General features: G+C 41.0%; 1 protein-coding gene across 3 annotated transcripts in view; it reads left to right on the top strand.

The window, feature by feature from the left end:
• Positions 1-5669: 5669 nt before the first annotated feature.
• Positions 5670-15820, top strand: part of SLC6A6 (solute carrier family 6 member 6) — a 69401-nt gene continuing 59250 nt past the window's right edge. The window contains exons 1-2 of one of the 3 annotated variants that reach the window (XM_067544333.1): positions 5719-5793; positions 12896-12931. Coding sequence is in view for 1 of the 3 variants with exons in the window: in XM_067544332.1 (XP_067400433.1) it covers positions 15592-15730 (139 nt within the window). In the remaining 2 variants the exon portion in view is untranslated. Of the gene's footprint in view, positions 5794-12895; positions 12932-13014; positions 15731-15820 lie in introns of those variants that run through there. The other 2 variants (XM_067544334.1, XM_067544332.1) reach the window with 2 other exon arrangements.

Below are 15820 nucleotides of genomic sequence, written 5' to 3' on the forward strand. Positions count from 1 at the left end.
TACCATTACAGTGGACTATTTCCTAATTTAAGAACAGACTAGCCAAGTACCATATGTGAATGGAAGGAGATCATTTTGGCATATGGTTGAGTGCCCACAGTATGTATAAAAGTTATGGCATCAGTTCTGGATTAGTTGCTGGGACACTGGTAATGAAGTTCTTGGCATAGCAGGACTTTCATCCATGTGTTTTGGAAAGGTTCCCATTGCATTTGTCTACTAGAACTATGATAGGAGGTTCAGGTTCAGTAAAGTCCATCCAGGACACCAGAAAAAAAAGAAGCAAAAATTGAGAAGTCTTCCTTGACTTCATTTTGCTGCCCTCAAATGAGCTTTGAAATGAATGAGATTGGGACTGAAGGTTGGGGGTGTCTGCTGTAAGAAAGGTCTGCACCAATTTAGCTTGCACTCCCTACAGTGGTTAGGTTAAGATGTATGTGCAAGGATTATTATTAATAATTATCAGGCTAAATCCTGACATCCTTACTCAGTATTTACTCAGTTCTTAGTCAGGCAAAATCCCCTTTGAAGTTAATGAGATTTTCATCTAAGTGAAAACTGAACAAGGAATTCAGAGTTTGGGCCACTTAATAATATCACACCATCCCACCCCATTTCTAGAGAATTAGATTTTCTAGTCAATAGCAAAGGTGTATTTATTGGGGAGGGATGGTTCGAGACTTGCTTAACCTTGACTTCCTTTTCCAATATTCTTGCTCTTGTATTCTGCCAACGAAGGCAGACTGTCATAATTACTGTTGACACCGCTGATCTGCAGGGGTTCATTCCCTATTTTGGCTGCTTCTCGGTAACAATAATAAAGTGACTTCTGCTTAATCACTTCCAACACCCAGAACAATCCATATTTGGAGCTGACTATGCAGAACCTTCATAACAACACTAAGCATGGGGAAGTGGCAGTCTCTCTCCTAAAGCATCTGGAATATTGCGTTCAGTTTTGAGTGCAATTGAAAGATTGACAAACTGAAGAACAGCAAAAAAAGACAAGGGCATTTGTGGGACTGAAACATAAGGAAAGATTAAAAGAGTTAAATGTGGTATTTGGACTAACGGACAACATGAAGGCTACGAAAGGCTAGGAGAGGCTATGAAAATAGTTTATTATTATTTGATGTCTGTAAACACCAAGGTTGCAGAGAATATTTACACAGAGGTATGACAAAGGCCTCATCTACGCTATAGCTATAACTGAGTCAGGAGACCCAGTTAAAATGTTTGGCCCTGGATCCAGCTACAACATGGCTTAACAAAGTAATGTAAATGGGACCCAGTCATGCCTGTAATGAGGTTAAAACCCTGGGCAGTCCAATAATTTAACCCAGTTTATGGGCTCACTGTTTGATTGCATCTACACAACACGTTAATCATGTTGTAGCCAGGTCAGTGACAACTGCTAGAAGTATGTCCGCTGACTTGATGGTAGTTATAGCAAGGCATAGGAATATTTAGATCACATTAAGAAAAGGAAAAATTACATTGAATACCAAGAAAAAAACTTTCCAACAGTGAAACTTTTAGGCTGTGAAAAAATCTACTAAAAGCAGGAGGAAAGCCCCATTGTGAGGCAGGAAGGCATTTAAAATATTAAATGTTAAATATTATAGATTATGCTAGAAGTAACAAACCTGCATGGTCAGGGAGACAGGTGAATAGAGAGATGCTAGAGGACTATAAAAGAGCCACTTAGGTCTTTTCCTCCTCTTATGTCCATGTGTGAGTGCATTACCCTGTCCTATCATGTGATTCATTTAATAACCCAGAGGGAATGGCTGAATTGCTTCCTCAGCAACAATATTTTTGTGATGCCAATGCCATGACCTTTATTCATGAAAAACAAAGTACCAATGGGAAAAGCAGGATGGAGCTCCATCAAAACTGTAATGTAAATAACTTCAAAGCCATGACTGTTCTACTCAAAAGCCATTTCACGCCAGGCAAGAATCTGAGCAGTAGATGTTGCTAACATAGCAAAGACGCTATCTTTCATTTTGTTAGGCTAATTGTATACTTCTAAAAGCATGTTCAAATAAAAATAGCCAAACTGAATTTCCAGTTAGTAAAAGAAAAGAAAAGAAAAGAAAAGAAAAGAAAAGAAAATGCCACAATAGCTTATTAAAAAAGGCTTTACAGAAACATTTGCATTACAGGTGCATTCTCACATTTAAGAAAAAATGAGATTTTTCTAGTTTTCATGAAAATAAAAAACAGCTTGTATACAAGAAAAGCTTCTACTTTGTTGTGGAAACAAGCTCTCTCACTACACCTTGTCATCTCATCTAAGTTTGGAAAAAATCATGCTTTTGCTCTTTGCAAAATGTTGTAATGTTAGTACCAAACAGCTCTGATGCTGGTGCAAATGGCAGAAATCTGATCTGGATTCAAATCTGTGCACTAGAGGGGGAACATGGATAGTTTTGCATCTCTTTAGTGATGTGAAATTCATTAAATAAAGACTGAGGATGAAATCCTGGTCCCACTGACGTCAGAGGGAGTGTTGCCATGGACTTCAATGGAGCCTGGATCTCACACCAAGTTTAAGCTTCAGACGCTGCGCGGGGGGAGAGTCCCAGAGTCCAGGCTCCAGCCCAAACCCGTATGTCTACACTGCAATTGTATAACCCTGCAAGCCCAAGTCAGCTGACCCATGCCAGCTGCCTCTGTGCCATGGGTCTTTTATCACAAAGTAGTAGGGTGACCAGATGTCCCAATTTTATAGAGACAATCCTGATATTCAGGGCTTTGTCTTATATAGGCACCTATTACCTCCTACCCTGTCCCGATTTTGCACACTTGCTATGTGGCCATCTTATAATGTAGACATACACTAAGAGCTACTGGATGAAGAACCTCTCAGGAATCACCATTATCACCACTCTGTTCTATTTAGGTCTATTTAGTAATTTATACTGTGCTCATCATCACAGTATTCAAGGGCCTACTGACCCAGATTATGTATGGTCAGTGCTGAGACCCAGAGTCTGTGGAGTGTAGAGAGTATAGCCTGCAAAACCCATCTCTCAGCGGTTCTGTACAAACTTCCCCGTATAGAGTCACTGCAGGACTTAAAGGGTGTAGAGAGGGATTTACATGGGCCTTCCACACCCTTAATCCTGCAGTCCTTTTGCATGCAAAACTCCTATGGGCTTTAACTGCAGTTCATTGTGTGAAATAATGATGCCAGAATTAGGTTCATCGAGATTACATTATTTTGTGTAGAAAAAGCCTACAGAAACTTGGCTTTTTCAGTCTTGTGTCTTGTCTGTTAATAGCACGCTTAGACCTTGCTTGGAAAATGTAATTCATAAGATAAAGAGGAATTTAAGAATATATTACATTCTCGGAAGGAACTGACATTCCGAGTATTGTTATAAATGCAGAAGTGGCACTATAGTTATGTTCTAGTTGATTTGATTAAGTTTAAAAAAAATGAAAATAAGAACAATACATGTATTGCTGATCTTTCACCTCCACTGAAGTCAATGGGACCTTTATGTCATCTCTGCAGGATTCAAACCAGAGCTATTGTGTGGTAGTTACCTAGAACTAGTGGAAAATTGCTTAAAATAGATATTTAAAACATCTAGCATGAATTAATTGATTTAGTAAATACTTTAACAACTAGAGTTTTCTGGGAAAGCCATGTAATTGTTTTTACTTATGCCACGTAAAATAAATGATACAGGTGACAATTTGATTGTTGGCATATACTGTAAGCACTCAGGAATGTACTGAGGGAACAATTCTTTTTTTGGCAGGGGAATGGTCAAGGAACAAACGTTTTTTGTCTTTAATTGCTTTGATTCTGTGCAAAGTGCATAATACCACAACATTTAGCATGTAGAACACAGTTGTGAAAAAAGACATCAAGCTGCTCCTCATTTCAATGATTAACAGAAACCACACACATGGTTACTGTAATTCAAAGAAAAAGGATTTTGTTTATCTTTGTATATAACAATGGGTCTGTCCGCCCTTGAATACACAAACATATTTATCATTAATCTTAAAAGGAAATGATCAATTTTAAAAATTACATCCATTTCTGAATTTTCTAGAAGATCTGCTCGAGGACTTATTTTGGGGAAACTCTATGGCCTGTGATGTGCAGGAGGTCAGACTAGATGATCACAATGGTCCCTTCTGACCTTGGAATCTAGGAATTTTTGAAATTCATGTAAACAAGTCTAATGAAGAAAAGCCCATAATGGCCAGCCGGTTTCAAATACAACTGACTGCTGTACTTTCCAGGAGTAGAAACTGTACTGTACTTTCTTCGTACATTGTGTGCTTGAGTTCTACATGTTTGGAATTGTCCGTGAGAGGCCTAAGCTACAAGCCATGGGTCTGGTCTCCCAAGTTTGAGTCCTATGTTCTATCTGCTTGTTCATACTCTCTTCTCCCTTCCTGGCTCTTAGGTTTGTAACCTTATTTGAAATCCCACAAAATTAAAGAGTGTTCAGGTGTGACATTTTAGTTTAGAGACCACATAGAGAGAACTCAGATGTTTGTAAACATCCCTAAAACCTCAGTCTCAAACTGAACACAGCCAGAATTTCAATGGAAACCATCAACCTGGGAGTAAGTCGGGGCTTTGGGTACAGGTGTGTGTTGGGGAGGTGGGTGAAGGGGAGATCTTGATTTTGTTCCAGTTACTGTTGTCTTGGTCCCAGTACAGGCTGACTCTGGGTAACAGAGAAGGGCACTCTTTGTAGACCAAAAAAAAAAAAAAAGACTCCCCAGTGAAATCTTTCCAGCCTGCGTGCGTGCCTGTGGGAAGGCAGTGAGGACCCCAGGCAGCTGCAGACAAAGACAAAGGGTGTATTTCACAAGCGACATCCTGCACCACCGAACACCCATCGGGGTAGGAAGGCGAAACAAGCCGCCAGCAATGACCACTTCGACCGAATCTCAGGCCAAACTTCCGAGCTGTGAGAGCCGCGGGCCACGGGGCAGCCGGCCTCGGGAGAGCCTGGAAGCTCCTGGAGCTTGTCAAAAGGCGGCTGGACGGGATCTGTCCCGAGTGGCTGAGACAGGCCAAACCCTGCATCTGGGCAGGGCCTGAGACCAGATGACCCCGCTCTTCCCCTGCGGGGCTGTGGCCCCTCCAGCCCCGGGCGCTGTGTGGCCGCGGGGCTCGGGCCGTGACTCCACGTGTCACTGCCCCGCAGCGGCCCCGCGGCCCGAGGGCACCTGGCGCGGCTGGTGGTGTAGCGCGCCGCTGCCGGCTACACCAGCCTCCCTCCAGCGTGACCGGCGGGGGTCTGGGCAGCCGGCGGGACTCGGACCCCGGCTGCGCCAGCGGCGGCGGAGGAAAAGCTTCCACTTTCCCTTTCGCCCAGCTCAGCGGCCGGCCGCACGTCAGCGCTCAGTCTCCGAGCCCCCAGCAGCTGTTCCCCCTCCTCCCTGCCCCCGGCCCCCGCTGCCTGCCTGGCGGGCCCTCCCCGGAGCGGAGCCGAGCCGAGCCCAGCAGGCTGCCTGCCAGCCCCGCTCCCTCCCTGGCTGTGTGTCTGAAGCATGGCCCCTCCTTCCCCACACCCCTTCCTCTAGCACCCCCCCCCCAGCCACGAAGAGGCAGAGCCGGTGTTTTTCCACTCAGCAGAATGGGTGATGCTCAACGCTCCCTCATTAGACAGCAGAGACGAGAGGTCAGGAAGAAAGCGCTTATAAATCACCCCTTCCTCCCCCGCAGCCCTGCTAGTCGGGCGGCACCTCTCCCCAGGACGCAGAGGACGGACGCCTAGAGCCCTGGCTAGCTACCTGAGCCAGCAGCAGGTAAGAGCGCCGAGCCCCAGCCGCTATTGTCTGGCAGAAAGAAAGAAAGAGCGACGGAGAAAGCCTGGAGCGCTCCTCGCCCCCATAGGAAGAAGGGAAAGGAACAAAGAACCAGCTGTCAGGCGGCAGAGGGGAGGTTTTGCCTTTGCTGAAGGGAAGATCTGCCAGGGAATGGGGAGGACGGGGCTAATTGCTGCCTTTCTGTTGTTGCTAAATGAAGATGCGAGAAAAAAGGACCCTCAGCAAGAGCAAGAGAGAGGGGGTTAATTATTGCCTGTGTAGATCAGGGCTGCAAATGTCTCATCTCTGTTCAGGGGCTGTTTTCCCTCCCCATCCGCCCAAGTCCCATATTTTTGCTGGGGTTTGCCGTATCCTTTGCTAGGTATATTGCAATGTGCTGCTTCTTTGCAAGTTGATCGCGCAGGCCAATAGCGCCGTTTCTTTCTTTTTCAGGTGTTTTTGTTTTAAACTCCCTCTCTGTTTCTTTGCTATCTGGGCTACCGTGTGGTTTCTCGAGCAGTTATTTCCATCTTGCCCTCCCTAGATGCTCCACCACCTTGTGTTAACTTTTTTTTTTTTTCAGATAACAGTTTGCAGAGTGAAATTAACCACTTGCTTGGCAGCTCTCCAATTTTTAAAAACTAAATTTCTTCTTCTTTTTCCTGTTTCTTCTGCTGCTGTTTCCCCCAGTGCAAAATGCAACATTTTTTTGAAGGCTGTATGCAAACCTCCAGTCAGGACTAACTGAAAGACCAGTACAGCCAAAGCTACTGCAGCTGCTGCTGCTACTGATGGATCTGACTGGTGTCTTAACATTTTTACATTAGAGGAAGTTAAAGTTATGGCACTTTTGGAAACTTTATGGGTCAAGATTCTAATTTCATTTATCTTTGTGTCAAAAAAGTGATTCCGGATTCACATCAGTGTGAATTTGATCAGAATTTGGCCCAGCGAGTTTAAGGTGATGAACATTCAGCAGTTTATGATAATGCAACAAAAGACAGACTTTGGAGACAGCTCTGTCCAATTTTCCATATAAGAAAAGGTGTGTGTGGGTGGGTGGGGAGTTAATTTTCATTCACACAGAAGATAAAATATGCATAAAAAGATGGAGAATTCAGGATATATTCACCTCTTTATACTTCCTATTTTGTGAGAGGTGAAAAAATATATTTTTCTTTGAGAATTACTTTTTTACTTCAAAGTGATAAAATTCTGCACTTATAAGTTCTGAAATCTTGTTTCTTCTCTTTACTATTGTTATTTTTTTAAACAACATATAAAAGCATATTGGGAAAACAGAGGTCCAGAAACAAGTTTGAAGGAACACATGCAGCACATGTGAAAGATTCTTGTATTTCAGCACAGTTCATGCTAAGGTGGAGAGAGATTGGGTTTTTTTTGGTTTTTTTTTTTTGGTTAGTTCCCATTTTTTAACCATATTGGGAAAGGCATTAAGAAAATGTGCCAAGAACTGGTTATGTTTATAGTGCTATTTTGGTAACCGCTGTATCTTTTTTGCTTGCATGTCAAAATGTTTTGTGTGTTCGACCAACAAAAAGTGGAGCAGTGTTGTTCGAGAGACACATAGTTGTCTGGGTAATTTGGTACTGGGATGACAGTTGTTACCAGTTTAGATTCTATGGCTTTAGGTTTTTAAGGAGATCAACCCAGTAAAACTTGGTGTTGTGGACTGTTGAGAGAGAGTCTTTGGGAAAACTTTTATGATCTTGGCATGTGGATTTGTTACTTAGATTTGGGTTCAAGCAGAATTAACCACCTTTTTGGCCTTATTTATGTCCAAAGAAATGTCATGGAAAAATTTTCCTGGGGATATTGTGTGAAAGATCATCTCCTTTTACAGAAGTACAGTGTAGTGGTGGTGAGAGAGGGAGATTTTAGTTTTTACAAGGGATAGCTACTGTACTAACAAAGTCATTTGCCCCTAATATCAGGGCACAAGTTGAGGGTGAATTATATGTGTCCGGAATACCTTTATTAAACAAGGGTGAGTAAATGTTAGCTAGTTCCTGTGAAGCGTTCAGAGATAGCCCCTCTCTCACTTCCCTCTTTATCCACCTTTTTGTTCTTTTTCCCTCCTTTCCTCTTCTCCTCTTGTCTCTCCATCTCACCTTCTCCCCTTTCACTGCTCTCTTCATCTCTCCCATTTTCTTTTACTTTCTCTTCCTGAGGGTTTATATTCTCTTTAGGCTACAGCCGTTGGGGGTGTGTGTGTGTGCCATTGTTTCTCTATCTCTTCATAAACAGATCGAATTAGAGGGCAGGGTATGGAGGACAGGCAAACTTAATATGCTCTATAGGTCAGACTGAGGATCCCGAGCCACAAGTGACTCTTTACTGTGTCTCCTGTGGCTCGTCACAGCACATGATGTTAAAACACTGTGTGATTTATTTATTAACCAATCTAAGTTATTAATCGATAAGGATGATTCTACTATGTTAGTAACCAATTGTAGTTGAAAAAGTAATAGTACTTTGTCAGTCATTTTGCTGTGAGAATAATATATGCATATATATATATATATATGTATATATATACCTAAATATTTCCCCATCATACTGTTTAAATATGAATATATAGTTCTATAGTAAATGAAACAATGAATTCACACTACTGTGACTCTTTTGGGTAATGTTGATCGCTGGTTTGGCTACTGAATCTCTTATGCCTGAGTATCACTGTACTATATATATATTAAAGATAGGAAGAGGATGGAAAGACAAGCGAGTTCCTTTTTAATTTTTAAATTTCTGTTGTTTGCTATTTACTAACCTGCATTTTCCAGTGTGTCATGTCAGACAACTGGCTTCAAAATCTTCTAGCTGCCTGCTACTTAACTGTGTGTGCCGTGCTGTGGCACTGTGTAAAGAGCAGTAAACCCCAGCCAGCATAAAGCAATCTGGAGGCATTAAGGAGATGGACAGATGGGCGGAAGTGCTTGTCTAAAAATTGCCTTCTTTGGTTTTAGGGCTATCAGGCCAGTTTCTGGTGTAAACCTGGAATAATTCTGCCAATGTTAATGCACACTGATGTAACGGAGGGCAGAATTTGGCCCTTCAGTTTAGTTGGCAGCCATTATTTTAAGCATTTTTTTCGATGGTTTGAGGTTTGTTTGTTTTTAAAATGACACAGTGTGTGAGCTGAAGTAGGAACAGGTTTCTAGGGTGTTTGAAAGCATGTATGTACAAGAGGTGCAGCACTGCTGTGGAAAAATACAAAAAATCCTAAAACTAGATTACCATTTGTGCATGATGTTTGAGATGTCCTTTCTGCCAGAATTTGATTGCGTCGGTAGGGTTCTGCTGAGTGACTTGTTTTACAGCTGAAACTGGGGAGAATTCCAAGGATTATTTTCCAGATTTATAATCTGAATACCAAAACCGAGCTACATCCTAGTGATTTGCACTTAAAGCCTCCTTTCCCACTTGGGAATGGATTTCCAAAGAGGCTTTTAACAGAGCAAGTCCCATGGATTTTTTAGCACCGTTAGAAATCCCCATGCAGCGCTTTGAAGCTATACTTCCTCATAGCCTAATTGGTTTGTGCTATGTGTGCTTTCAGTAGCAAGGAGGTATTCCATTCTGTGGCTTTCTAACATTAGCTGTTCTCGCTTGGTTCTGCATTGAAAGTCTAATCTGCATTTTGCGCTCCAAATGCACCAGCAGAAGCAATTGAAGGTACAGACTGTGGGGCAGAATAATGTAAATCCTAAGGGAAAGCTAAACCATCATTGTACAGAGAATTGAATGTAAGGTCAACTGATGTCTTCTCACTTTACTGAAGTGTCCTGAATTTTCAATTTAACACAATGACAGAACTATTTAAACCCCAAACAATCACTTTTTATTTCATTAGCTTTCCCTCCTCAGAGCATAACAATATAATCCTTCAGTCTTCCAAATCTTTATTTTCCTATAGATTATTTACTCTACAGTGTCATTACATGTACCATAGTGAAAGCACTTGGGGAGAAAAGATTAATTGTTTTCTTATTCTATTGGATCTGACAATATCTTGTTTAAAGAAATGAGTGCTGTAAAGGAAATCACTAGCTGATGAAATGTATTGATGGGAAATTACATTTACAGAATGTAGGTTAGAGTCAATTTCATTGCTGTTTCTGTCCATTGCAAAGAATAATGCTGTCAGCCCTTGTATTGCTTTGGAAAGGCCTCTGTTTCCAGTATTCAAAAAACCCTGCAGTATTCTGCAGTAATAGTGGGTTTCAGAACATTTGATCTTTTGACTGAGCTACTGTAATATATTTTAAAAAAATTTTAAAAATAAGAGTCAACTTCCATTATAAAAGATAAGTACAAGTGCACATGTGAACGTCACATACGATTCTGTCGTGCCATGGATGTAAGTTCAGTGACAAACTCTTTGATGTCATGTATGTTACTTATTTGTAAGGATAAGATTTTGACACGGAGAACACAGATTCTGTGACTTTAGTGGACCTCTGACTTATTTGGCTTCAATCCACAGCAGCGGAGTTGGAGCCGCGCTTTGCCCCTCACCACATGAGCAGCAACCCGCGGTCAGCCCCTGGCAGGGCTCAGAGTGTTCGTCTCGGGTACTTCCAGTAAAAGTTGCGGGCTTCTTTGAATTTTTTTTATTGCCCACAACCTGTCCATGACTTTTACTAAAAATACCCATGACAAAATCTTAACCTTACTTATTTGGGTCTACTCTACTGTTGTTTTTTTCAAGGTCCTAGTTGATTTCCAATTATCGGAGAACCTTTCACCATAATTTAATTTTTACCTTTAGATATATACAAATAATTTGATAGTCTCTGGGCCTTCTCCTGTGTCCGTGATTTCCACAAGAGCACAAAACCACACTTTGTCTGTTTCTGTGAACTCGGTGTATTTGGCGAAATGAGGGATTGGTAGCACAGGACAGAGCCAGGGTACTGCATCTAGTCAGTACAAGCTCCTCATCACACCCTTCTGCCAATACGCCTCAGTTCTCACGCCTAGCACCCTCTGTTAGTCCATTGCTGACCCTTCCTTCCCTGTCTACCAGCACACTTCAATCCTGAGCTGAAACACCTCCACCTATACCAAACAGGGGCCCTGTGGTGCCACGCTCTGTGGTGTTTTTAGAATGTAGACAAATGACGCCATAAAGGTTATGCTGTTTTTGCTTTCTTAAGAACATTTCATCTCCTGTTTCTTTTTAATTTAAGCAGTTTAGTTCAAAACATACAACAACTAAAGAGGAATGAAAAAGTTGGAGGAGTTAAAGCTTTTAAAGAGCAATGCCTTGTCTGATTCATCACCCTAATTAATTGGAGGTGCTTTAAAAATTGCAGTTTTGAATAGATTACAATGTGAGATTAGCGTTGAAGAGAAGTCAAATGCACTAACCCGTACTTACACTACAGGGTTGGGCAGGGTTATGCTTTAAAAAAGTAATCCCATGGTCCCATCCTTTAAGCACTCCATATATAGAAATCCCATTAACTCCAGTGGCACTTGGTACAGTCCACTTGCAGGAATAATTCCCAGTGGTTGAAAGGAAAGTCAGAGTATGAAGTCATTTCTAGGTTAATTGAATTTCCCTCCACATATATGTGTTGTGATATGTTAAATCAAAAGCTAGATCCTCTGTGGGTGTAAATCACCGTAGCGCCACTGATTTAGTTGAGATATACCAGCTGAGGATCTGACCCAAAGCATTTTTATCGGTTCAAATAGAGCATGTATATGCTAATCTCTGGCCATTATTGCATTGCTAAACTTATACAGTGGTTGATGTTGGTGTAAGATACTCCAGTAGAAGTTTTGAAGTAGAGGTACTGTAAAGTTATCCATTAACTTATTTCCAAATCTAAGTATGGCAGTTGCCATTTGAGGGCAACATTTACTAATGTTACTATACCTCAGGATCTGAGCTTCCAAAAAAGAGAGAGAGAGAGAGAGAGAAGTAACAGCAGTTGGCCTTTTAATGGCTATGGCGGCCACCGTATTCATGTGGTTTTTGTCTTTTTGAAGGACTAGATTTACACCAGCAAAATGAAGTTCCTGCCCAGTATTCCCACCCCAAGGAGCATACAAGATAACTGCTAGCTGGGCTGGCAGAAAGAGTGTGCACTTTCTCACTCATGTGCAGCCACTAGTGACCAGTACAGAAGCTTTAAGGGCTTGTCTACACATGGAAGTTATTCCAAAATTAGAAGTCCACACATGAAGTTATTCAAGAATAGTTATTGTGCTTTAAATTTACACCCTTCCTTAATCCAAATTAACTTTCAAGTGTACACAAGCCGTGTTTACACTGGAGACAGGAAAGGGGAATGGCATGAGGCAGGGTGGCTATGCAAAGTCATTTGTGGGAGTGAAGGCTTGTTCAGTCTAACAGCTCCATTATATTTCTTGTTATGAGTTCACTACCACAACTGTTGCAGCCTTGGAGGGAGCCATCACCTACTTTGTCTGCAAGACTTGTGCCTCAGTGCAACTGTGTCTTGCGCACAGAGTGGAGGAAACTGATTTACAGTGCAGCACAGAAGAATGACTAAAACCTATGAGACACTGCCCTAGGGGTTGCCTCAGGATATGCATTTTAGCCCTGAGTTAGATGGGCAACCGAGAGCCTATACATAGATGCATGAGGCCAACGAGGACTTTAGGAAGTAATTAAAAAATCTTCTTACCCTGCTCCACATAAAATGGCCTTGGAGTTTTATTTTCACAGAGATACAGTGAAAATTCACTGAGATACAGTGTAATTTACTTGCTCTTAAGACACATGTAGGCAGAATTTCTGTAACAGTTTATATTAAAAAATTGCTGTGGGAGAACAGATGAGAAAGGATGGCCTATTTTTGCGTTGTCAGTACGTTCAGTATCCTGATGTAATTCAAAAAACTTAGTTCATGAGTATTATTTGTTGGACATCATCTGCATGATGATGTTTGAATCAAATGTATCTTATTATCCTGATGGACTTCCCTCCTTTTTTATTTTATTTTATTTTATTTTATCTTATCTATCTACCTATCTATCTATCTATTTATTTGCTTTCTCTCTCTCTTTTTCTTTTTCGTCCCCCCCCCCCCCCCCGAAACAGGAAGAGAAAATCCATTCAGGAGAGACTCTTCTTCATGTAAGTGTTATTTATGCTCATTTATGAAATTACAAAAGGATTATACAAATGATCAGAATGTTCAAATACTGAATGCTTACCATCTGTTCATAGAAACCACTGAGTAAAGAGCATGTAAAAATAAACTGCAGTTACACAATAATAATAGTCAATACCTGTTATCTCAAATCTATCTATATATGAAGTTCTATTGTGTACATCACTGTAGTATCTAGGCACCAATACAAAGCACTTTACAGACATTGGTGAGCGCACCACTCCTGTGAAGTAGGTATATAGTAATGTCTCAATTTATATATGAGGGGTAACGGATGCATAGAGATTGAGGGTATTATCCAAAGCCCATTGAACTTGATATAAAGACTTCCATTGACTTCAGTGGGCTTTGGATCAGACCCTAAGTGACTTGGCCAAGGTCAAAGAGGGAGTCAGTGTCAGAGCTCAGTTTAGCATTTAGGCGTCCCTAGCTCCCAATCGTATGCTAAGAATAAGCTTCTCTCTCTTGGATTCTTCTACAAAATCCAAGTTACACCTGTAAAGTTGTTTTTGTTTATTTTTGTATGTGTATGTGTGTGTGTGGCCTCTTGTAGCATACAAATATTTCAGGCCTTTTCTACAACCTATGGACCCTCTAAAATGAGAATAAACACCACCAGCCATTGATGAATATTGTTGCAAATGTTTTGTGAATACATTTGCCTCCAGAATAAATGCTCAGTCTAGGTCAGGCTGGTGAATCTTGTACAGGACTCTGAACAGAATACATAAAGCTGCACCTCGTGGAGTTCAACAATTTTACATACCGCCTAGCAACTTAGTTTGCTTGCAGATCTTTGATTTTAAAACTCTTTGAGTAGTCAAGTAAGTTCTGCTCCCATATCTCTTTCTAGTAAGTGAAGTCAATAAAATGTTTCAAGAGGCAGCATAGATTGAGACCATTATCATCTTGGTTCAAAATTAGTTTTAATGAGGAAAATGACTGCATTAATTGCCATACAAGACCTGCTTTGTATAACTCCAGGGCATGCATTATGTCAAGTGGCATGGCAAGCCATGAGCATTCACATCAAGCTGACTTCTCATGAATAACATTTTTTCAGAAAATAACATACATCTCTGAATTATGGCACTACATTAGACTCGGATAGCAATTACTGGTTAATATGTAGCAAAAGTTGTGTGGTGACAAATGTTTTTTTGGTGTTATTGGGCTGGAATGTTAGTTCCGCTTTTAGTTAAAGGAGCTTGCGCAATGCACCCTTGTAGACTATGATTCCCTGGCTAGTATAGTAGTTATATAGTCAACTGTGTTCAGCTGTTTCTCTCTTATGCTACCTTTTATTTTGTATTTTAAATTAGAGGAGGGCTTAGATGTAGGCAAAGATTGGAGCCTCTTTGAACCTAACAAGACACAACTGCATAGTCCGTCATAAGAATTTTATTTTGTATCTTTGAATCATGAACATTCTTTTGGCTGGTTTTATGGAAATCAGTAGGAGAATCAATTTAAGATAAGCTTTTTCAAAGGAGAAGAATATGTGTATATTAAAAGAAAAAACACACCACCAATTAAAAAAATTGTCCTTTACATTGGGATGCTAAAGCTGAGACGGAGGGAGCTCTTGTACCTTTGAGAAGGTACGGTATCATTTTTTAAAAGCAATATTGATGGAAAAATTCCAGGAGTCATATTACTCATATTACACATTTTTCAGCATGCGACCCCTAATATAGAAAATTCAAACTTCTTGAAAAGAGTACAAAGAACACACTTCCCCCAGATTTTAAAAGAGGAATCACCGGGTAACAAAAAACATCTTTAAAGGAAGAGGGTCCAAATAGAAAAAGAAACCTAAAGACATGATGATATGGTGTCCTGACATTGTACACTAGAATCTGGAGCCCATTGGAATGCAGATTCAAAGATCTCTCAGTGGTGACTTTAATGTCATAAAACTGAATATTTGGATAATCTAGAGCCTCATAACTGGAATATATTCCATAAAATGGATCAGTGATACAAAATGTATGGCCTATAGGCCACATACAGTACAGCCTTCTACTACCTGCTTTGGCATTTCAGCAGCCAAAGGTCAAGCTTTGAGCACCAAAGCCTCTCTCTCCTGGTTCTGTGCATGAAATATTATGACTCAGATTTGATGTCTGTAATCTGTCTCCATATGTGCCTCAGTGCCTTGGCTCCCTTGGGCTTCTTCAACAGTATGTATTTCCAAAATAGAGTTCTACTCCAGGGATGTGAATAATCAGAATATTGTCAAGTGTCGGAATTATGAAACTTCCAGGATAGAAAATTCTCTGTGCAGTGTGAATTTTCAGAAGGGTCTAAACTTCTACGGATATGAATTCTAGATTGGCATTAGCCCCATCGACTGTGAATGATCAAAATGAGGCCTCTTCAGTAATGTTAAACTTTCAGAAGCTAATAATCCCCCCCTCCCCGAATGTGAACTCTCAAGAAGAAATTAAGCCCAGGGATTTCAAACTTCAAATGGTGGATTCCACTGATATATGTGAATTTTCAGAGGTGCCTTCATCAGGATTGTGTCTCCAGACGCGTGAAATATTTGCAGGGGCCAGCTCCTGCCATGTGACACTTTGAAAAAGACTCCATGTGACAGTAAGCAGGCATTTGTATTATAATGATAAGAAAGGGACCGTCTTGTTATTGTCACTTTGCGACAAATACTACCACAATTCATTACTTTCCATCAGTGCCTCACCCTATGGAGGAATCACCACTGCCCATCCACAGTGAGGAGGGGACAGAAGTCCCGACTGGTGAGTGCAGTTGGGATGGGATATTTGTAAAGGGTGGGGGCAATGACGATATATATGCCTCGTGAGTGTGTACCCGTTTGTTATTGAAGC

Source organism: Emydura macquarii, unplaced genomic scaffold (assembly GCF_026122565.2).
Source record: "Emydura macquarii macquarii isolate MOO-44397 ecotype Brisbane River unplaced genomic scaffold, CSIRO-AGI_Emac_v2 contig_968, whole genome shotgun sequence".
Lineage (NCBI taxonomy): Eukaryota > Metazoa > Chordata > Testudines > Chelidae > Emydura > Emydura macquarii.